Source organism: Maniola jurtina, chromosome 19 (assembly GCF_905333055.1).
Source record: "Maniola jurtina chromosome 19, ilManJurt1.1, whole genome shotgun sequence".
Taxonomy (NCBI): domain Eukaryota; kingdom Metazoa; phylum Arthropoda; class Insecta; order Lepidoptera; family Nymphalidae; genus Maniola; species Maniola jurtina.
Window position 1 is genome coordinate 3,171,068 of NC_060047.1, and position 23,729 is coordinate 3,194,796.

General features: G+C 37.8%; 3 protein-coding genes across 6 annotated transcripts in view; 1 reads left to right on the top strand and 2 right to left on the bottom strand.

Moving 5' to 3' along the window:
• Positions 1-10,276, bottom strand: LOC123875057 (aldo-keto reductase family 1 member A1-like). Of its 2 annotated transcripts, XM_045920713.1 has the most exons (6): positions 10,072-10,276; positions 5,773-5,953; positions 5,382-5,569; positions 1,629-1,867; positions 960-1,110; positions 1-293 (listed from the first exon to the last, which is right to left on the bottom strand). In XM_045920713.1, exons 1-6 carry the CDS (start codon positions 10,141-10,143, stop codon positions 150-152), a joined length of 975 nt encoding a protein of 324 aa, XP_045776669.1. In that variant the 5' UTR covers positions 10,144-10,276; the 3' UTR covers positions 1-149. The 2 variants fall into 2 exon arrangements, with proteins under 2 accessions (XP_045776669.1, XP_045776668.1); XM_045920712.1 differs by lacking the exons at positions 5,382-5,569; positions 5,773-5,953; positions 10,072-10,276 and adding an exon at positions 2,954-4,651.
• On the top strand, positions 10,232-20,615 carry LOC123875072 (homeobox protein MSX-1-like). The gene is made up of 3 exons (XM_045920730.1): positions 10,232-10,307; positions 19,293-19,456; positions 20,166-20,615. The coding sequence occupies exons 1-3, from the start codon at positions 10,232-10,234 to the stop codon at positions 20,517-20,519; spliced, it is 594 nt and encodes a 197-aa protein (XP_045776686.1). The 3' UTR covers positions 20,520-20,615.
• Positions 12,568-23,729, bottom strand: part of LOC123875068 (N-alpha-acetyltransferase 40) — a 25,769-nt gene continuing 14,607 nt past the window's right edge. Inside the window, exons 4-6 of one of the 3 annotated variants that reach the window (XM_045920725.1) lie at positions 23,500-23,658; positions 22,145-22,276; positions 12,568-12,583 (exon numbers count right to left, since the gene is read on the bottom strand). In XM_045920725.1, coding sequence (XP_045776681.1) covers positions 12,580-12,583; positions 22,145-22,276; positions 23,500-23,658 — 295 coding nt within the window. In that variant the 3' untranslated portion in view covers positions 12,568-12,579. Of the gene's footprint in view, positions 12,584-21,966; positions 22,277-23,421; positions 23,454-23,499; positions 23,659-23,729 lie in introns of those variants that run through there. The other 2 variants (XM_045920724.1, XM_045920726.1) reach the window with 2 other exon arrangements.

Consider the following 23,729-nt stretch of genomic DNA (forward strand, 5'->3'; position numbering starts at 1 on the left):
TCAATTCGTAAATAATTTATATACTTACTTAATTAACAAAATAAAACGCCTTTTCCTTAAAGTAAGTTATAAATACGTCAAAATTAGCCTTGCAATTAACATTATCGTCTTCACTTGAATTTATTTAGGTATTGACATGAAATTTAACTTTATTTCTTAAAAGGAAATTCGGGGTGTTTCTCTGCGCCGACAAAAAATGCAAAGTCACAGATGCGTCCGTTTTCCCCTCGGTCTAGTGCTGCCAACTCTTGCATTTCATTTTTGGTTAGCTCGAAGTCCCAAAGAGAGATATTCTGGAAGGATAAGAATATTCGTTAGGTACCTACTTAATTATTAAGCCTCGATAGCTCAACGGTTGAGGAGCGGACTGAATTCCGAAAGGTAGGCGGTTAAACCCCACCCGTTGCACTATTGTCGTACCCACTCCTGGCACAGGCTTTACGCTTAATTGGAGGGGAGAGGGGAGTATCAGTCATGATTAGCATGGCTAATATTCTTTAAAAAAATTATTATAGCACATGCCAGCGAGGCCGTTGATCAAGAACATTAGAAAAGATAATGGCTTGAGTCATCAATCATCATTCTGTAGAGCTCATTGATACTCAATGAGGTCTATAACAGTGATACCCTCATGCTAGGATAATATTTTTTTCCGGCTCCTTTTTCATGTAATATGGAAGATCCCTTGAATAATAATTTAATTGAATTTCCAATTCAATATTTCGTTTTGGGTCAACGTCTTACAGCAAAAACCAAAATTTCAGGTTTGTAACTCATTTCGTCTACAAGCTAGAGACTTGTGACAGATGGATGGACAGACAGACAGACAGCAGAGTGACATTAATAGGGATTCCGTTTTTCCCCTATTGGGTACGGAATCCTAACAAGAGGAACTAAAGGTACAAAATGTATAAGGGATGCATACAACTTTATTAGAATTCGTGAATAATTTTTTTTACCTCCTTAATTCTTGAAGGGCTGGTGCTTTTCGGGATGCAAGCTACTCCGTGTTGTAGTAAGTATCTTAACAGCACTTGCGCTGGCGTACGAGAATGCGCTTTTGCGATTTTCAGCACCGTCGGCAACTCCAGAAGATTAGGATAGTCACGTCTGTAACAAAGATATGATTAAAAAAAAATATTTATTAGTTTGGCAAATAGTCGTAGTAGGTGCCTAGCTCTTCATCTTTGCAATTTTTTCAAACTTTAATATTATAAAGGCGAAACTTTATGTGTGTGTGTGTGTGTATGTTTGTTACTCCTTCACGCAAAAACCACTGGACGGATTTGGCTGAAATTCGGAATGGAGATAGATATTATCCTGGATTAGCACATAGGCTACTTTTTATCCCGGAAAATCAAAGAGTTCCCATGGGATTTCGAAAAACCTAAATCCACGGGGACGAAGTCACGGGCGTCAGCTAGTTTTTACTACAAAGTAAATACTTAAGAACTAGCCAAATAGTAAGACAAAAACCCAGTAGTTCTTTCATCAGAACTGATCAACAGAAAAGGAAATAAAGGATTTCGTCGGCGTGGATCAACAGTTTTTAAAGATCCAAGAAGCTGAGTTTAGATCGAAAAGCTCGTATCTTAAAGGAATTTAACCTAATGGAAAGTAAAACATACCCTGTCTTAGCAGCTAAGGCATCGGCCAACTCCTTAGATCCCAAGGGAGAGTATGCCACGATCGGTATCCCAAGCCGATTGGCAGCTGCGATCAATTGTTTCTGTTGGCACAGGACATGGACTTCCACTTGTAAGCAAGCCGGTTTCTCCACTGCGCACAATCTGCTTAGCTGCTCCTCGTTCATATTGGATACCCCGACATGGCGAACCCGACCCGATTCCTTTAACTTGAGCAATTTCTGAAAAGTATTTCAGTGCTAGTATATAAAACATTAACGAATTGGACGTGTTACCTATTTTAAATCCACAAAGCAAAATAATTGACCCTTTTTTTAAAAAGATGAATTGGTTTTGGAATTTGTACAGTTAACTAATAAAGAAAAAAATAATGAAAGTAATGCAGCAAAAATGATAACCTGTGATTTATTGTTAAAATAATATAAACAAAACGCAAAAGCTTACAGTTTATGTTAAAAATAGTAACATTGTATTGTATTTAATTAATCTTATATTTTAATGATACGTTAGATAGGTACGTTTTATTATTACTTAGGTATTTTGGATTATCGAGACTCTGACTAAGCTGGGTTTGGATTCAACCTATCTGGATTGGATTTTGCCTATCTGACATTAAGTTGCAATCATGGAAACACGAAAGTTATTTACGCATCAGGAATTTACATAATTTTTAATCGAACTTCACCCAAACCACAAATCTTATTTGCTGGTCTGGTGATGGCGTCAATAGGAGAGCACAAATTGTTTTCTGATGGGTCTCGTATCATGTATTGACTGATATTTGGAGATAAGACTGAGCATGTTTCAAAACTATATTGCTTAAATATCCGAAGTACATTGGTTTGTTTAAAGTTTCTGCAATTGTTGAATTTCCTAGATTTGGTTTTGTTCGTTAAATTAAAAAACTTCCGTGGTAAGACCGAAGATTTTCTTTCCTCTTCTGGAAAACGTGGTCCCACGTTTAAACTAAAATTACTATCGGCTGACGTTATTCGTGAGGTTGATCTTGTTAAACGATGAGAAGTAATCTCAAGGCTTTGTACTGAGTTCGGATTGTACAGACTGTTAAACTCATGACTGCGTGCTGCTGGTCCTCTTACTCCCAATTTTACGGTTCTTGTTCTTCTCGTCTCTTGCGAATTATCCCCTTGGTTTTTATTTAGCCCTAAGCAACAGAAAAATATATTTGATAAACTAAATCTGTTTTTTCTTTTCTTTTGCCAAGATGGATTTTGCGGAGGAGTTTGCAATGAATTCGTAGAAGAATTTTGGGGTTGATCTTTTTTATTAATACAATCGCTATATACCTGCTTTAATATATTAGCGCCATCTTTACCATGTTTTGCAGATCGTTGACCGATTATTTGTTTGTTTTTATTAATGTTGCATCTTTGTTTAAAATACGGTTTTGAGGAAGTTCCCTGTACGTCATGTGTAGGTTTGATTAACGTTGAATTTGGCTTCACGCTGCTGTAATACGTTTGTAATTCGTTTCCATTTTTATTTGAAGTAAGCCTTTCATCCTTTCTATTTCTGGACTCTTTGCCTCGTTTCGCACATTCTATACTTCGCCCTCTTCTTGTTGATTTAGATGGTCTTCTTTTTCTTTTCTTTTTACAACAACCACAGCAGAATATATATTTACAAAAACGGCAGAATTTATCAATGCATCGGTTTCGCCTTTGACTCGGACGTCTGCGCGCACGGCTGTATTCGCATCCTCTGCATTCGGCGGGTGATGATCTTAAAACTGTTGTGGTTGCTACCATGACTGTTCAAAGGTAATCTCAAAACACTTGAGCTAATCCAGAGGAAATGCACAATTTTTATGATATGAGGTGTATGGCTGGGTATATCAAAAACAGTCAAGAACCGCCATAATGGAAGTGTGTGATTTCTCTTGCTTTATGCTTAATTTTATGGCTGCTCTAAAAAATTATTGTTAGAAGGCATCATGGTAAATTTTAATTGTTTTTGTTTAATCGTTTAAAATGCTTGAATTTGACATTGAAAAATGATGGATGCGTTGGCATTGTCATTAATTTCTTCTTTACGTTCTATTCCTGCTAAAACTCAAGTAGGTACTTATTTATGGATTCAAGTAAAAGTATGAAAGTGTTATGTGAAAATTCTGTTGAGTAATTTGGGTTATTCTCCTGTACTTTCAGTTTTACATATTCTTGTTAATTCCAAAATTAGAACTGAAAACGCAAATGAAGTTTTTGTATGTATTTCGCATCATAGCTCTTATAATTTTTGGGTACTTTTTAAGAGTTTTATTTTTGTTTCTTTGTAAGTACATGATACTCATAAGAGAAGCTTCTAAATCGAGTGGTGGTAAGTTGTTAGAGTTAGTATGTAGTTCGATACTTTCATAAGAATCCGTTGCATCCTGCCTGTTATACGGCATATCATTAGTTTCTAATTTATCATCTTCACCGCTGCAACATGGACATAATAAGTATGGCATTATTGTTCTTCTCTTATGTATAGTTAACTTTGACTTCGATTTCAGGATTGATGCTATTGAAGTTTGTGTATTCACTTGTATCGCTGTTGACTGTTCGAGGATTGGTTCTACTTTCTCTTCTTGCATTTTATTACATATCTTTGAAGTTGTTTCATTTGACTCGGTTGTACATTCATTACTGTTGCGTTTTTCTACTAGTTCTGGTGATCGATAAATCTTTGTCCACGAAAATTTGTCATATTTTGTAATGTTTAACCTAGGTTTAACTTTCTTTGCTGCAGTAGTTTTAGTGCATTTAGGGTAACTACACGCCTTGTATACAGCACCACTGTGAAAGCCACAGTTGATCATTTTTATTTCGCCTTCAACCTCTTCTTTGACCCTGATATTTTCCGTGTCTTTCAGGAAAGATACTCCCATGTTTATAGCTGTAAGTATTAAGTCTTTATTGCAAATGATTATAAGATCGACATCACCATTTATAATTTGGATTTCTGATTTGTTGAGTACATCTTGACGTTGACATAATATTTTTTCTTGACAACCAGCTTCGTTGACTTCAGCATTACAGTCACTATTATACTCACTATTAGATTACTTCCTACATCCATGCAGTAGGTACCTACTCCACTATCAATCACCACACATCCACTATTAACAGTCCATAATCTAAGATAATATAGCAAGCTATTATCGTTTAAAAGAAATCATAGAAACAAACTATTTCAAATGATTTCAAAGTTAACGTTTCATCCTTTTTATAATTTCACAATGAACCTACCTACGTATAAAAATAAAATATGAACGTTTTGGCGCATGTACGAAAGGATTTGGAAATCCAACGCTCTATTAGCCTTAGAAACTTCCTACCATTATATGAATTATGAAAAAGGGTCACGACAAATCGTGTCTAGTTCATAAAGGCATAAAAGCACTGCTTATCCAAGTTGAAGTAGCTTCATGCTCATTTTTCATCATGGCAACCAGTAAACCGGCTGGCGAGAAGTGGCTGGATGAGGAAGGCTGAGGACCGGGTGTGGTGGCGCTATATAGGGAAGGCCTATGTCCAACAGAGGACGTCCACAGGCTGATGATGATGATGATGATGATGATGAACCAGTAAATGGGTAACCTAACTTAATGCCTGCCCTAGCTTTGAACTTTGTGCATGCCACTCGCCACGAGCCTTAGCAATGAGGAATACGTCGCAGAGGGATGGCGTAATTTGAACATTGGTGCCAAGAAGCATAAATTAAAGTACTAACTTTCCACACGCCTACAAGATCTGTTGAATGGTCCATTTTCATACTTCCGTCGGGGTTTTTGGGGTGGAGGTCTCCTGGCACATGTTCGAAGGCGAATGGAACATGTATCAGGTACATGTCAATGTAGTCCAACCCAAGGTCTCGACGGGACGCCTCAAAATATTCCTCCACTGATTCTGGTCGATTGCCTGAAATCACATAAATAAAAGTTAGGTTATTTGTAATCTTTAGTTTAGTTTACCTGTAAGGAATCTTTGGAAAGAGCAAACGCCGAGTTTCTTGCTGGTTCTTCTTGGTAGGAAAGGCATTACGAACTAGAATTTGCGACGATTCAAAAGTACTTGTAAAAGTTTTTTTAAATAAAAATATTTATATTCTATTCTATTCTTACCTGATGGCGGCAGCTTCGTCACGACGAACAACTTCTTCCTCTTAGCAGGGTCTCCGCCGATCCATCGGTTGAGAGCTCGACCCAGAGCATCCTCATTTTCGTACGCGCGAGCTGAGTCGAAGTGGCGATATCCAGCCTCTAATGCCGCTTCCACAGCCTTTTCGAGCACATCTGGTGGAGCCTGATAAAATAATGTTTAGGTATTGGTTAAAACTTCTACTTCACAGCGTTTGGAAAATTTTGAGATGTCTCATCCAAAATTCCTGTGACCAAAGTCTTCGAAAAGTGCGTGTTTGCCAGTAATGACATAGGTATCTACTTAATATGGATCCGAGACATGGCCTTAACTATGGGCCACAAGAAAGTTTCGGAGTCACTCGGCGGGCGATGGAGAGTTTCTCTACGTGATCAAATTAGAAATAAGGAGATCCGTAATAAAAGTAACTGACACAGCTTAACGGTTGAACAAAGGAAAAGGGGCAATTCGTTCACGCACATTTGGTTCGACCTCGCACTGAAAAGCGCAGCATTGGCAGCCCCTTCACTCGGTGGACAGAGCACATAACGAATCACAGGCAACCACTGAATTTGGACGGCAAGCCGTGGCGTATTCCCCTAGAGCCCTTGCTACAGTCCCTTGACATAATGTCCACTAGTGGACGTCTATCTGTCTATCTGATTGGCTAAAACATGCACAGACACAGACAAAGAGATTCAAGACAATTCAGTTTTAATTTAAAAACAGCCAATATTTATTCAATTTTTTTATTTCAAGATGGCTTGCGCTTGACGACATGAATAGGTACTTAATGTAAACCAATGATGAGGTCCAGGTTGGAGCGCGCTTGCCTAGAAGATTTTTCACATATCTTTGGAAGAAATGAGGTCTCCTGAAGACCTCATTTCTTCCAAAGGAGTAAGAGAAGACTTCCATGAATGGGCCAATAGGGTAGGCGCCTGTAACCTGAGTGGGCCTCAGACAAATCATTTGAGCCCGGAAAGAAGCGTTCAAATCCTGCTGAACAAAAAATTTTGAAGGTATAAGATTCATTGTCTTATAACTCTTTGCTGACAAACTTATATACCTACTTGAATCATCGTCGCATTCAATCATTCACTCTGCTAAAATAAGATCAAATAGAATGCAATGTAGGTACCTACCTTTAATACTTTTATATCACATGACCTTTTATAAGACATCAAAATATGACGGAATTTAGACAGAAGAATGACTGAAATGTATGTCATGTCTCTTTCAATTGAATTTAATAACAGTAGCAAATCTTATCGTAATTTTAATAGTAAATTAATTATTTGTACACAAGTTTCTGATATGCAAAATTGCCAAAGAATGTCTGAACTGTAAGAAAAATGGGTAACGTGTTACCGAGTTCCCCCAATGGCCGGATTTGTGGCTGCTTGAAAAACTATGTCGAGCTCGAAAGTTTGTTCCGAAAGTATACACAATGCGGGTAAAAAATGGTCCGAAAAAAGTTTATATTTCGCGTCTACTTCCAAAGGGCTCTCGTCATCCAGTGGTTACCACGATAAGAGTGAAACGTACTCCTGCAGCGGTAAATGTTCCTGCTGTTCTGACACTCGATTCTTCGATAGACCCTGCGTCATCGTCGACTCCACCACAAAACTCAACAAATCTAAGTGGAAACATTTCAAAAACTACATAAAAAGCCATATGAAGGTGAAAAAAATTAAATGTGACGAAACTAAAAGATCGAAAAAGCAAAGTGGAGAGTGCTGTGACAAAAATGATGAACAGTATCGTCCAGAAATCATAGATTCTTGTGGCTCACAGTGTGAAATAAAATCTAAAACTTAGAAATTTTGTTTGCATGATATGGGATTCATTGTCATTATCACCAGCCTTTTAATGTTCTGGAATGAATGCTTCTATTCTCATCGTAGTATTTAGGTAGAGAGGTACCTACATAATTTAGCATTTATTTAATCCACGCGATCAGGCACACAATTTAAGCACTAAATTGTAGATGCTTGCAGCCTACTTATTCATAGTTACTAGGTAGGTATTATCAAATAATATAGATACAAAACTGGTAAAATATCATTCATGCAGGAAACCAGTTTCATATTATGTCAACTCCGGACCTCTGAATTATTCCTACAAGCATCTAGTTACCTGTGTAATTAATAAGTAATTATAAAAATTATTATCTCTAGTAGGTATACCTAGTCAGTGACGCACAGATAATAATCAGCTGAACTAAGTGCCTTTTATTTAAGGTCTGGGAGTTTTCTCATGAGGTCATTCACCCTTCATACCTTTACCTCTTCGTAAATTTTCTCACAGAAAGATTTCGGTTGTTAGTCCAGATAATAGCATAAACTTAGGTACTCGATGTCAATGTTACCACCTACTAAGTCATAACAACGTGGAATGTTTATTACCTACGCAGAGCTAAGTACATACAAAGTTTAGGTAGGTAGTTATGTTTCGTTCTTGATAACTTATTTACTTACTCCTATCTCGTTTCGAGGTCAATATCCTGGTGACTTTTACCACGCTTTTTACAGCATGGGGTAGAGCGGCAGATATTGGGAGAATTTTTGTATTACAAAAAAGGGCAATACGCGCAATTTATAACTTAAAACCACGCGATTCACTTCGAGAAAAATTTAAGGAAATAGGTATCCTTACCGTAGCCTCTCAATATATTTACAACAACATAATTTTTGTAAGACAAAATATTCTTAGTTACAAGAAGGTTGATGATTATGTAAATGATAAAAAAGCGTGGATTTGACCTGCGATTCGCTCCAGCAATGCGCAGGACTTCAATTGCTTTTATACATGGCATAATATTGTATATCAAATCTTTGAAAAGAGCATCCGCCGAGTTTCTTGCTGGTTCTTCTCGGTAGGAAAGGCATTCCGAACCAGTGGTAGATGCTTTTGACGATTCGAAAGAACTTGTAAAAGTCTAATTGAATAAAAACATTTTGAATTTGAATTTGAATTTGAAACATCAGGATTGAGGAATTAGAATCCGAAATTTTGAAACAGTCAATAGATAGATAAGTAGGTAGGAAGGTAGGTACTTACCTAGTTTTGTAGTCATTATCGGCGTTACGATTTTTGTGGGCCCGGGCCTAGTCCAGACTCCAGATTATTTGGTTCTGCATAAAGATGTAGGTATACCTACCTACCCATATCTATACTAATATTATAAAGAGGAAACCTTTGTATTTTTGTATGTTTGTATTGAATAGGCTCAAAAACTACTGGACCGATTTCAAAATTTCTTTTACCATTACTTAGAGGGATTCTTCCGAATCCGTATAGGCTATATTTTATCCCGGAAAATAGATAGGATTTTTCGTGGTAGTGTCCACCCATGCGAAGCCGGGGCGGGTCGCTAGTTAGATATATTATGTAGATATACATTCTCCATGTGATGGACGATGTGTTCACATTTCACTTGATAAAGATAGCTCTATCGTGTGAAACATCCTCCAGCTTTACAATCCGATTGCCTTTGAATCTCGGTTCGACAAGTAGATACCCACTTACCACGTTGAGTGAGATCAGTTGCAAGATTTTTTAAAAAACACCAAATACTGTTGTCTGTTACTAGTTGCACCTAAGTATACTGCGATTGCCATCTCAACCTAATAGTACCTGCTTATAGCTTTAGTTTTAAGTTACATAATTAATTATCACCACCATCACATCACACTAATATTATAAAGGCGAAAGTTTGTATGTGTGTGTGTGTGTGTGTGTGTGTGTGTATGTTTGTTACTCCTTCACGCAAAAACTACTGGACGGATTTGGCTGAAATTCGGAATGGAGATAGATAATATCCTGGATTAGCACATAGGCTACTTTTTATCCCGGAAAACCAAAGAGTTCCCACGGGATTTCGAAAAACCTGAATCCACGCGGACGAAGTCGCGGGCGTCAGCTAGTATCGTATAAATTTAACAATTCCGGCCATCAAAAGGAGTGCAATAGTACCTACTTTGAATAAATGATTTTGACTTTGACTTTATAGTACGCGACAGGTCGAGATGGCAATCGCGGTATGAAGCGGGAGGATGCCCCGCAACCCAGGGCTGTGTGGGTGTGCGGGGCGTTCCCACCCCGATTGCCATCCCGACCTGTCGTGTAGTATAGCTAGGTACGAAAGCAAAACCAAGCCAATTAGTAATAGGAACCTAGATACTTGATACATATTTATAATGCAGGTAAATAAACAACATAACCTGTTATTACTACTATTATTATTAGTCGATTATACTGGTACTAAGTCTTTGACCTACCTGCCAAGTGCCGAAGCCGACGCGCGGCAAATGATCTCCGCCCTCTAATTCAATGTATTCTGGCACCGACATCCTCTAAAATCTGCTTAGACACCTTTTTACGTAGAATTTTTTTACTTTATTTATATTTTTCGGAAACAAATGAGTAACTTGCGTGATCATGAACAACAATAAACTGATTGCCAGTCGCCACTGCCGGCTGGTGGGACCGTTATGTGTGCTATTAACTGCAGTAGGTACGTAAGTAAGATAAAATACAGCCTTGATTGTCGGAAGGCTGATTTTCGACCTTATTAGCATAGTAACAAAGTCTATAATAACAATGGCTAAGGCTTTTCCGCTTTTTTGACAATTTTTTAATTCCCAGATGAATAGGTGTTGTAATCGATTGATTAGTTCAGATAGATCATTAGTAGAAAAAAATTGTCACTACAATTCCTACGGTTCTTCTCAATGCCGTTCAGCTTATTAAATTACCTAGTGTTTTTTTGGGTTCCGTACCTCAAAAGGAAAAACGGAACCCTTATGGGATCACTTCGTTGTCTGTCTGTCTGTCTGTATCTGTGTGGATCTGTATTTTATTAACCCCGACCCAAAAAGAGGGGTGTTATAAGTTTGACGTGTGTATCTGTCTGTGGCATCGTAGCTCCTAAACGAATGAACCGATTTTAATTTAGTTTTTTTTGCTTGAAAGGTGGCTTGATCGAGAGTTTTCATAGCTATAATCCAAGAAAATCGGTTCAGCCGTTTGAAAGCTCTTTTCTAGTTACTGAAACCTTCACTTGTGGGGGGTGTTATAAATTTTTAATTTACACTTTTATTATTGTTATATCGTACTTACCTATTATAAATCATAGTCTGCATTTTATCGACAGCCTATCTATAATAGGTAGGTAACTATTGGCGTTTTTCATAAAATGCGTTGGGAATCTTTTAGAGTCGGCAATTTACATTTAGGGACATCTTTCGAACTTGTGCGTGCATTGGTACGATTTGTTGGTATTTGAACATTCAAGTGGCATTATTTGGTTTAAGCACAAGGACCGCATAGATATAGAGATACAATGCGGATTGTAATCCTATATAATCGTAACAATTGAGTTACAATTGCCACTAGAGATGCCCGCAATAAGATAACGCTGAACTGCGGTATGCATCTGTTTGCAATCATTTTGATGCTAAAACAAGTAGGTTACTATAGGTATAGCCCATAGCAGCTGAGTAGGTTCCTGCGGAAGTGGAGCGGTGCGGGAGGGTGACAGTTGTCACAAGTTGACGAATCAGGGAGCTCTTGCGTTGCATCATCAGCAGGGCAATTCAGAACACATCGATTCGGAAAGTTATCATAAGTACGTTTCTATGTTGAATATACATCTTATCGTACGATAACTTACCGAATCGAAGTGTTCTGAATCGCCATGCAGATCCGTCCAGCACCGCTCCACTATCGCACGAACCTACCCAGTTATGCGTTATGCCTTTAGTAGTTATTATAAAAGACTTTTTTTATTATTTACCCCCGACCCAAAAAGAGAGGTGTTATAAGTTTGACGTATATATCTGTGTATCTACGTATCTGTGTATCTATCTGTGGCATCGTAGCTCCTAAACTAATAAACCAATTTTAATTTAGTTTTTTTTTTGTTTGAAAGGTGGCGCGATCGAGAGTGCTCTTAGCTATTGTTGGGATATTTTGAATTTATAGGAAAAATATCAGTAAAAAGAAAAGCTTGGACGTCCTGTTTGAGATATATATTTGAAGTGAAGTAAAAAGTTATCGAACGTAAAACAAAAGGATTTTAGAAAAAAAATAAGAATATATTTAAATATAAACAATTTAGTTTACAGCCAGTTCCAACATCCCCCTTTAAACTAAATTGTCTTACAAAAAAAAAAACTTAACATATCAACACACAGGAACAAAAAAAATAAAAAACTAACTAAGACCTAAACTACCTATAATTCTACTAGTTGCGATAGGCCCAAGTGGTTTGGTAAGAATATCTGCGGGTGTATCACAACTTTTCATATAGTCTAAAATAATTGTATTATTACTAACTTTTTCTCGTATAAAATGAAAACGAGTGTCAATATGCTTCGTCCTGCTATGGTGCACAGGATTGTGAGCTAAGTTTAGTGCACTCTGACTATCTGACAATATCTTAATTGTAGATATCTTACCGGTAATATCCTCTATAAATTTACGTAAATAACAGGCTTCTTTAGTTGCTGCAGTAAGAGCCATGTACTCAGCTTCAGTGGATGACAGAGCAACAGTTGGTTGTTTCTTTGATTCCCAAGACACTGGTCCACCAGCTAATTTGAAGACATAGCCCGTGTAAGACTTTCTGTCAATTGGACAATTTGCCCAATCAGCATCTGCATACCCTGTTAACGGCTTTCCAGTTTTCCTATATATTAAGGAATACTCTAGTGTACCCTTCAAATATTGAAGAATCCTTTTTGCTGCTTTCCAATGTTCCGTTGAAAAACACGTATTGAATTGGCTTAAGTAGCTCGTTGCAAATGCTATATCAGGACGTGTATTGACTGCCAAGAACATAAGGCATCCTATTAGATTTCTGTAAGGCAGCAGCAATGACTCACCACTAACGTTTCGTTCTAATTTGTTGTGAGCTAAAGGAGTACTAGCCGACTTGCATTCACTCATATTAAATTTGTCCAATATGGACAATATATAATTAGATTGACTAACTTTTATGTAATTTTGATTCCTTTCTATTTGTAATCCTAAATATGACTTCAAATTGCCAAGATCTTTCAAACTAAAATATCTTGACAAGTCATTTTTAACAATGTCAAACGTCACGTCAGAATTATAAAAGACAATTATGTCATCCACGTAGACACCCAAAATAACAAATTCATCACCAAAAAGTTTCGTAAATACACAAGGCTCCGAAGAAGTTCCTACAAAACCTATTTTTGAAAGGACTTCATTCAATTTTTTGTTCCAAGCACGAGGTGCCTGTTTGAGACCATATAGAGATTTTCGAAGCCGGCAAACCCTGTCTTCTTGGCCTTTCACACAAAAACCAAGAGGTTGTTCCATAAATACTTCTTCTTCCAAATCTCCATAAAGAAATGCTGTATCAACATCCAAATGTCTCATTTTAAGATTTTCTTCTGCTGCCAATGCAAACAAAGTACGCAGGGAAGAATGACGAATCACAGGCGCAAACGTCTCATGATAATCTATATCTTTTGTTTGATTAAAACCTTTGACCACTAGCCTTGCCTTATACTTGGTTATATTGCCATAAGCATCCTTCTTATGCTTATAAACCCATTTGCAGGGAATAACTTTTTTATTTGGTCTGTCTACTAACTCCCAGGTATTTAACTTCATTAGTGAATTGTATTCATCAGTCATTGCTAAATCCCATTTTTTACCATCTTCTGAATGTACAGCTTCAGAATAGTTTGTTGGTTCACCTGAATCAACATCAGTAGAGACGTGATAAGTTAAAAAATCAGGTGGCTTTCTATTTCTAGATGGGTATCTGGGTTCATTACTTACTTGCGTTTGTTCAATACAAAGAGACTCTTTATCCATGTTCACAGGAACAGATGATTCTCCTTCTGGACTACAACAATCAACACAATCATAAAATTGATCATCATCAGGTTCAGTATGTTCTTCGAATAGTAATACTGACTCCGTATTTTGAACTATAGGTTTTGATGCATTTTCCTTTAAATTTGTAAAACAATTCTCAAAAAAATTTGCATCTCTTGACTTAATAATACGTCTTGGATTTGCAGGATCCCGAAAAACATAAGTATTAGGATCTTCCGAGTAGCCAACGAAAATTGCTTCCTCTGCTTTTAAATCTAGTTTCCTTCTATTACATGAAGGTATATGTACTAGAGCTCGACATCCAAATACTCTTAAGTGACTTAGATCACTTTGTCGACCACTCCACTTATCATAAGGTATTTTGCCACTCAAAGCTCGATGAGGGGACCTATTTTTCAAATAAACAGCAACTTGGAAAGCATCTTGCCAGTATGCATTAGAGAGTGAGCTTTCGGCCAACATTGATCTTGCCTTTTCCGTTATTGTACGGTTCGTTCGTTCTGCAACTCCGTTTTGCTGCGGACTATAAGGTGTTGTTACTTGGTGCTCAATACCATTTGAAGAAAGATAATCAGAAAACTCTTTATTTACATATTCTTTTCCTCCATCGGTTCTAAGAGCCTTTATTTGAAAACCTAATTGTTTCTCAACTAGAGCTCGAAATAATAAAAATTTATTCTTTACCTCAGTTTTAGAAGATAAAAAATAAGCAAAAATCTTGCGAGTATAATCATCTATGAAAGTTAAAACATAAACGTTTCCTTGAAAAGATGTCGTGGACATTGGTCCGCATAAATCACTATGGATTAGTTCTAAAGGTGATGACGCCCTATTATACGCTACATTTTTAAACGGTTTTCTGGCTTGTTTGCCTTTTACGCAAGCGATGCAACTATTTTTATCAACCTTAGTAAAATCTACTCCTACCTGATGATTCTTCAATTGATTCATGCCTATGCGACATAAGTGTCCTAACCGTTTATGCCAGAGCTGATACTTGCTCAGACAGTCAGTGTGCACCTCGTACGCAATATTTTCACTATTCATCTTAGGTGGAATATTAACAGTACCATCAACTATGTACAGTCCACCACAGGGCGAAGCATGAAGGACAGAATCACCTGAAACACAAAAAGTATCATTTTTATAAAAACTACATCCACTTTTGTCGAAAACACATACAAAACCTTTATCAATAACTTTCTGTACTGATAGTAAATTAGCCTTTAAATCTGGTACTAGGGCAACATCACTTATTGTTTTTAATACATCACCAGGTGTCTTAATAGAAATATTTCCTATTCCACAGCATTTAACGCTTTCACCATTTGCAACAGTTATATTTCCAGTATTCATTGACCTAATGTCCCGGAACCAATCTTTTCTGAAAGTCATATGTTTTGTAGCCCCAGAATCTACGTACCAAACATCCTTATTTGAAAAATTAGCAGTAAGTGCTGTGACCAAATCCGTGACTTCATTTGCTACACTTATTTTTTCTTTATTACGTCGCTGAGGGCAATCCGGGCGTTTATGCCCTGGCAAGTTACAGTCATAGCAAATAATCATTTTATTTGGTTTGGATTTCATTCCTTTGGCCTGGAAAACTGTATTTGTTGGTATGGTGTCATTTTTAGACATTTCATTTAATAGTTTTGTTTTGACCAAATCGGAAGTAATATCGATGTTGCAGTTTTCAAGTGCCATAATCAATGGCTCATATTTCGATGTGAGACCTCCTAGTAATATAGCTGCAATCGATTTATCTTCTATTACTTTGTCTATGTCAGCTAGGTCTTGTGCCGTTGACAGAACTGCATCTATATATTGTTCAATATTTTCAAAGTCTGAAAGACTTAATCTATAAAGCTTACGCTCTAATGCTAGCCTTCGGCCCATACCTTTATCCTCAAAAGCTGCCTTCAGGGCTTCCCATGCTTCGGCTGCAGTTTTTGCACATCTTACATGTGTAATCGCTACACCGTCTAATGTTAAGCATATTTTAGCCAGAGCCTTAGCGTCATTCTTTACCTTAATTGGTGCAGCGGTCGTATCTCCTTCTGGATACCCATCTATAGGAAACCAAAGGTCCTCATGCAGTAAATAATTCCGCATTTTAAATTTCCAAGTTGGATATCCTTCTCTATTTTTAAGACTAAAAGGAGGAACTGACGACGAATGTAACATCTTGTTACCACTTATATCTCCGCTTGCTTGCGACATTTGGAAAGAAAAATATCTAAATATGATTTTCCTTGTTCGCAACAAATATAGCAACACTGGACAATTAACACCACTTTTCCACTTATGATTTTTCCCAAGAGCCCTTCGTGCTGATAACGTGTTGGGATATTTTGAATTTATAGGAAAAATATCAGTAAAAAGAAAAGCTTGGACGTCCTGTTTGAGATATATATTTGAAGTGAAGTAAAAAGTTATCGAACGTAAAACAAAAGGATTTTAGAAAAAAAATAAGAATATATTTAAATATAAACAATTTAGTTTACAGCCAGTTCCAACAGCTATAATCCAAGAAAATCGGTTCAGCCGTTTGAAAGTTATCAGCTCTTTTCTAGTCACTGTAACCTTTTGTCAGGGGTGTTATAAATTTTTAATTTACACTTGTTCTCGTGCGTCTCTACTTTTGGAGGTTGGCCGTCATCTTAACATACAATTTCCTATCTTTCGCGAAACGGAAAAGTGACTATAGGTTATCCCGGTCTTCTCGGATGTTCCTAAGATACGATTTTCTTCTTTTACCGATGCTTCTCTTTCCTTCAATTTTGCCCTACACGATGGTATAAAAGTCTGGTAAATACTTTCTGGTCATGTTTGAGACTAAGTCCCAGGATAACTGACCTTTTTACGTTTGATGGTCAGAATTCCGAATTAGGTCTCTATTTTAACGAATGTGTAGGACTTCATTTTTTAAAAGACCTAGTATTTTATTGTAATTTTGAAGTGTTAAAACTCTAATAGGATCCCAAACAATCCCACACGTTAAATATGCAGGCCTGCCACATATTCGTATCTAATTTGTTATGAAAAAATAATCGGCAACTCATTTCGATACAATGCTGTACGTAAATAGACATTCTTGCATAAAACAAGAAAGGAAGTGTAGGTACATAAGCTTTTTTAGTTATTATTATAAATTATGTACTTATAATAACAAATCTAACTACTCAATTTTGCAATAGGTATAGACTTGGAAGACTTCCTGCATTCTGTTTTATCTAATCGACATCGTTTTTATACTCCAAGGTCTTTACTTCATTTTATTAGTCTAAAAGTCAGTTATTCTGCCGCTACTGTTCTGTTTTGTCCAAGACTAACTTGCCCAATTCAATAAAATGGGAGGGAGAGCTGCTGCAAAGTAGGATTTCTTTAGCTAAGATCTATCCCAGATTTCTTGAGATAAGTAGATATAAGTAAAAGAGGTAGGTATGTAGATTCCCTCCAATATTTCTTTTACGAGTAGGCACCATAATCTGCCTAGCACAGAACTGGTGGCATGGCATGGGAATTCCTAGAGTGGTGGGAAGTGAAAGATGAGGCGAGAGCGTAGGGGGATGCTCTACAAAAGGCCTTCGTCAAGCCGTGGACGCGTACAGGCTGCTAGATGGATTCATTCCTTATAGAATCCATGGAATCAAACCCAGGTCCTCGTCATCCAACGAAGCCGTCAAAAATGGGTACCTACCATTCATAATATTTATATCTGATTAAAGTACAACAAATGATATGTGCCACACATTAATCCGGATAAGTATTAACTAGTTAAACTCGAGAGAACCATTCATGACCACATGTCCATAATAAGTATCTATGGCAAAAGTTAATAACATTTTAATTAGCAATCTCAATCCAGTATCAACTTACATTACTCCAACAAAGGTAATATAATACAAGTAACAAATTAATTTTCCCACATACCCTTAAAGTAATAACATCCTTTTGTGTGCAAACTGTATCAATTTCTCCATTCAATTCTAGTTGCGTTTGAATGAACCAGTCACAACACTTGTGGGCCCATTGGTGCGTGCTACCCATTCATAGATAGGGATCTTGACTGTTAACAAATTAGGGGAAGCATCAAACAACCCCGAAATTTACAAATAAGAGGCGTGACTTAATAAAAACCCACCCCCATGTATACAAGCTTTTATTTAGACAACAATTCGAAACATCTCTCAGTAGTTTCGGAAGTTGCGACCATGAATTTATCTCCAGTGTCGAGTGCAAAGTGTGGTAGTTCAGATTTTAGTATAGAAAGGATTTTGAGTGAGGATTCCAGTCGGGAGTGCAGTGATGAAGCCCCGAGCTGGTTGTGCTGCACACGATACCAGCCACCGAGACTTCCACGTTAGAACTTTAGTTTTCTTATTTTTAATGAATTAATCCATACAAATAAAGAGAACTATTTGTATTGTAGGCTGTAACTTACGGCCCGTTCACACATGGGAGTCCGTTTTACTGGTACGCTTTTAATGGATACGTCATAAATTTATGCTGTGTTCACACATAGGCACCGTATAACGTTCAACGGATCCGTCATTACTGGATGCGATGTGTGAACAGAAAACTCGCTGTATATCGCCGCTATTCTACAAGGATGGATCTATCCGTTAAAATTCTACGTATCCGTATATTTTTACTGTTCCGTCGTCCAGTATTCGATGACAAAACGGAATGTAATTTTTTTACGGAACGATATTGTTTACTGTATACAGAATACTGTGCCATGTGTGAAGTCGCTCATACAACTACATACGCCATCGACGAAAAAAAAACGTACACGATAAAACGGAACAGTAAAACGGAGACATGTGTGAACCGGCCGTTACGCAGTACGCACTAGCTCTACATTCCGTCATCCGAGTTCTCTCCGTCATCCGTGAGAACATCTCGGATTGCCTCGGATTCAAATTGGACATATGACGTAGATTTGTCAAAGGTGTCCACTGAATAGCTTGGATATGGATCAGAGATAGCATTAGTGCGTAAGCAATATCTGAGTTCGGTCCGACTTTTTTATACCCGTATTTTCACGTACTCAGATCGGGTGAGTGCGTAACCGCTCTAAGGTTGTTATCTATAGAGCGCACTTTGACTTTGCTCAGACTTAAGTTTCAGCTAAAACGAGACGATTCTAAAAAATTAAAAATTCTCATTCCCAAGATTAGTGTTGGAAGGGAGAATTGCAGGCAAAAGAGCTCAAGGTTGCCAAAGACGCAAATGGTTGGACGATATAAGGGGGTGGACAAGGCTTAGTTACCCGAAGTTGAAAGAGGCGGCTTTTAATAGAGAAGCTTTTCGGATGATGATCGCCAAACTTCGTTTCGAAGAAGGCACGCGATGATGATGATGATGAAAACGAGACAGATTTATGCCAACGGTATAACGCTGTCTCGTTTTAACAGTGTCTTAAGTCTGAACAAATTCAAATTAGATCTATAGATCTCAGCCTTAGCCATAACTACTCGTATTTTTAACCGACTTCCAAAAAAGGAGGAGGTTCTCAATTCGTCGGGATCTTTTTTTTTTTTTTTATGTACCTATGTTCCCCGATTACTCAAAGACCCCTGGACCGATTTGGAATTTTTTTTTGTACTATCAGGTGCATCCAACGCCTGCCGCGCGCGTCGCTCGGGCCGGCACGCGCGGGTGCCGTTCACGGGCGCGCAGGCGGCGGCGCTGGAGGCAGCGTATGCGCGGGCGCCCTACCTCGCCCCACCGGCGCTGCGAGCCCTGGCAGCCGCGTTGCAACTTCGAGACGATCGGGTTAGTATCATCATCATGGTCAACCCATCCCCGTCACACTACTGAGAACGGGTATCCTCTCAGAATGAGAAGGTTTGCCATAGTCTGTCACGCTGGCAGATTGGCAGGTTTCTCGTCGAAATATCTCATTTAGCATAATACCTACACGCACGTAATTAAATTTTGCAAATAATGTGAGGTTAACTAGGTATTTAATAACTTAATAAAGTATGTTGTCTGTCTTTTATTTTTCTCTCTCGTCTGGCTTTACACTGATTAGCCAATGTCAAGTTTGTAGTTATTTAAGTTAGGTAAACTACATGTATAAGTATGGACTTCGTCTGTGCCGGCGCCCGCCGATATACACGCGGTGCCCCTATAGAGCGCTTCCCAGTCAGTTCCACCACCAATAAACACCAGCAGAACACAAAAACCGGCCACTTCTAACAAAAAAACACTCCAAAAAGGCAAAACACGCGCGCCAGCAAACGCCACCACAGACGAAGTCCGTTGTCTGTCTGTAACCTTTTCACGGCCCATCCGTTTTTAACCGATTTTGACGAAATTTGGTACTGATACAGCTTGCATCCCGGGGACCTAAGCAATTTATTATCTCAAGAAATCAAAGTTCGCACGAGATTTTTAAAATTCTAAAGCCACGCGGATGGAGTCGGGGGTAGGTATCATCTAGTTAAAGATATATTTTAGTATTGGTCAATTTTTTTCACAGATAAAAATATGGTTCCAAAACAGAAGAGCTCGTGAAAGAAGAGAAAAATCAGGATCCATTACACCACCTCGCGCAGTGACTCTACCATCAACCGCTTCACCCCCCACCACTTCAAACCCATGGATTCCAACCAACAATCAAGCTTTACATACTTCATTTAATATCAGGCCACATGGAATCAATAACTTTGTAGAAGTAACACACAATTCATATAACATCAGAAGTGACATCAATAATTTTGGAGAGAGTACTAGTGTAGCAAATAAGTATCTCAGTCAGTCTTATAGCAGCACGTCAGATGATTCTAATGGCAGTAGATGTGATTCCCCATTAGACGTTGAGAATGTTGATTGACATTCAACTAATATTGGCTTAAGATAACAAGCAGATCTTGCCTCTTAGTAAAAATATCAGGGACATACTCGATATACACATAGATAGGAAGGAGAATTTGATGGATGCTACAGGAATATCTACGTAGGTTGACCTGTAGTAACCTTCGAGTTCTCTATAGCGTTGAATCCACTAAATTCCCTCGAGGGATGTCGGGGCGCGTCACCTAGTATCAGATAAAAAGACAGGTTGAGTGCAAGGACTGCAAGGAGGTATCATTTGTGGAGTTCGTACCGCTGATTAAAAGTCAGGAGAATATAGAACGAAGTCACAGGTACGCCTCTTTCCGATAAGAATTTCGTGTTCTTTATAAGCTGGGTATGCAAAAAAAAAAAACTACGCGAGTTGAAAAAATATGAAACAAATTTTTGTTTTCTTAGTGTTTTCCTATAAACAACGCTCTGCAATTTTTCCGGGAAGAGGCGTGGTTATAATTAGCATTTGAATAGGTTAGGTGCCTAGGATGTATACCTACTTTTTCTAAATTAATAGGTTCCTGATATTTGATACCTACTCTTCTAGAGAATATATTATTATATTATTTTACTAAATTTAGCTTTACGTGTTCCAGAAAACACGAATATGGTAAAACAAGCCCAATGTGTGTTCCTAAATATTATGTTACAACTTACCTTCAGGTAGGCTTCGATGTGATATTTAAAATTGTACTTAACACAAAATTTAGTAGGTATCTAATAAATGAATGTACCTATGTATTCTTATCAAAATAAATTTAATAAAGCAAGTTTTATCAATTGAATTGATTTTTTTAGTTTAATGTTTGATTTGTTGTTTGAAAAGTGCTTTGATTGGCTCTTTTAATTAAAAAGCTTTTTCCCCGATTTATGTTTTCCTTAGTAATTTAACCACCAGATTCTAGACTTCTTTATCAATAAATTGTCGATTAAACGTTGACTTTAGGACCTAGTTTCGAGAATTGAGCGCAATTGTTTAAGTACTTATGTTTTGTTTGGTGTGGACTCAACTTCACGCGATTTATCAGAATTTGAAATGTAGTTGTCCTTGCTAGATTTTATCAATTTGTCCTTAACACACATCGACAAAATCTGGCAAGGACAACCACTTTTGATCTCATATATTGTAGATAGATATGCCATTAGATCTAACCAAACACAGCACAACAAAGATTTGTGGATTTCAGGGAAATAATTAATGTTTTGTTTTGATTTGAGTTTCACGATGGGAAACCGAAAATCGAAATTGTGTAAATGAAGTCGGAGACAATAATTAAGGTTATATCCAGAAAACTTAGGTAGGAAGCTCTGAATTTTATTGAATGACGCCGGACGAAAAGTTTGGGAGTGGGTGTTACTTAATTCGACCAAAACTAAAAAGCTGCAAATAAACTTACTAGAGATTTTTTTAAAACGTAAATAAAACTACAAAATTATTATTATTTTCACAATAAGTAAACAGGTATATTTTACTAATAATGAATTTTACAATTCATGTGTCCAAAATAATTTATGACATTCACATATGGAACTACAACAGTACAAAAATTAATAGAAGCAGTCTTTATTTTAGTCACTTATCAGTTCTCACTGAAAGCGAAGAACTCTCAAGATCCCGATAATTCTATTCTGTTAGAAGAGTCCGTTGAAGGAACTTGGTCTTCTGTTGGTTCAATATATTTGCTTAATATTTCATAGTGTGCACTGTATTCTTTGGCCGGGCTTGTCTCGTCTATACTGTACCTGCAAAAGAAGATATCTTCAAACCAAACTTTGGAGGTCTAAATATGCGCTCCGTACAGACAATATATTGGCACCTGTAACTGATGCCTACGACTTGGTTCGTGTGGATATAGGAGCTTTAAAATCCCGTGGGAACTCTTTAAATTTCTAGGTTAAAAATTAGCCTATGTGTTAATCTATCTACATTCTAAATTTCAGCCAAATCCGTCCAGTAATTTTGCGTGAAAGAGTAACAAATGCATACACACACACGGACGGGTTATCTAGTATACAAATAAATAATTTGTTAATGATTATATTCGACGTTTGTGTGACCATCTAAGCAAACTTCACGATCAATGACCAATAAATCTCAATGAGCGAAGTCTAATCTACCACGCGATGAGCGTGTGTGCTTTCATAAACAATGTGCAGTACGTCCGGTATTTGTACAAAGATATCGAGAGTGCAGTGTAGTACGACCTACTGGCCTGGGTAGAGCGACGATAGCATATTGGTCAAGAGAACTATCAAAGGAAAAGTTTTGGAAAGGTTTGCAAGCGATAACATTGTAAAGTAGAGCTCGCTTAGTTTAGCAAATGCTACATTCTGAGGGTTGTGACCCCTTTCCATTAATCCTAATCCTACTAATATTATAAATGTGAAAGTATAGATGTTTGGATGTTTGTTACTCAATTACGCAAAAACTACTGTACGGATTTGGCTCTTTGGATTGGAGCTAGATTATACCCTGGATTAACACAAAGGCTACTTTTTATCCCGTAAAATCAAAGAGTTCCCGCGGGATTTTGAAAAACGTAAATCCACGCGGACGAAGTCGCGGGCATCAGCTAGTCAATAATAAAAGTTTTAGATTCTTCCGCACTCCACTAAGAGAACGAGATTTCGACTCTAATGTTTTTACCGTAATTATTATCGGACGTTAGTGATAATATCCTGCTCCGCTTAATGTACTCTAGTGTACAAATCTGCAAAATTCGACACTTTTTCCTTATTATGCCAAGTAAGGGCCTAAACTCCTTCGATAGCCCTCTTCTCTGAACGCCGCGGCGGAAGGGTTGTGTGTGAGGGCGGTGAGACGGACGCAGCGCATGTGCGTCGCCCGCGCCAATCTCTCGAAGACTTGCACCACCCTTTGACCAAGCCCTTTTCTCCGACCTCCCTCTTCTATTTGTACCTCGTGGCTGTTTCAATAACAATGATCGTAACTATTGTCGACTCACCCGCAAGCCTTGAAGAACGCCGCGGCGGAAGGGTTGTGTGTGAGGGCGGTGAGACGGACGCAGCGCATGTGCGTCGCGCGAGCCAATCTCTCGAGGACCTGCATCACCCTTTGACCGAGCCCTTTTCTCCGACCTCCCTCTTCTATTTGTACCTCGTAACTGTTCAAGTAACAATGAATATTATTAACTATTAGCTACACACAGTTTCATGAAACGGAAAATGAGCTGTA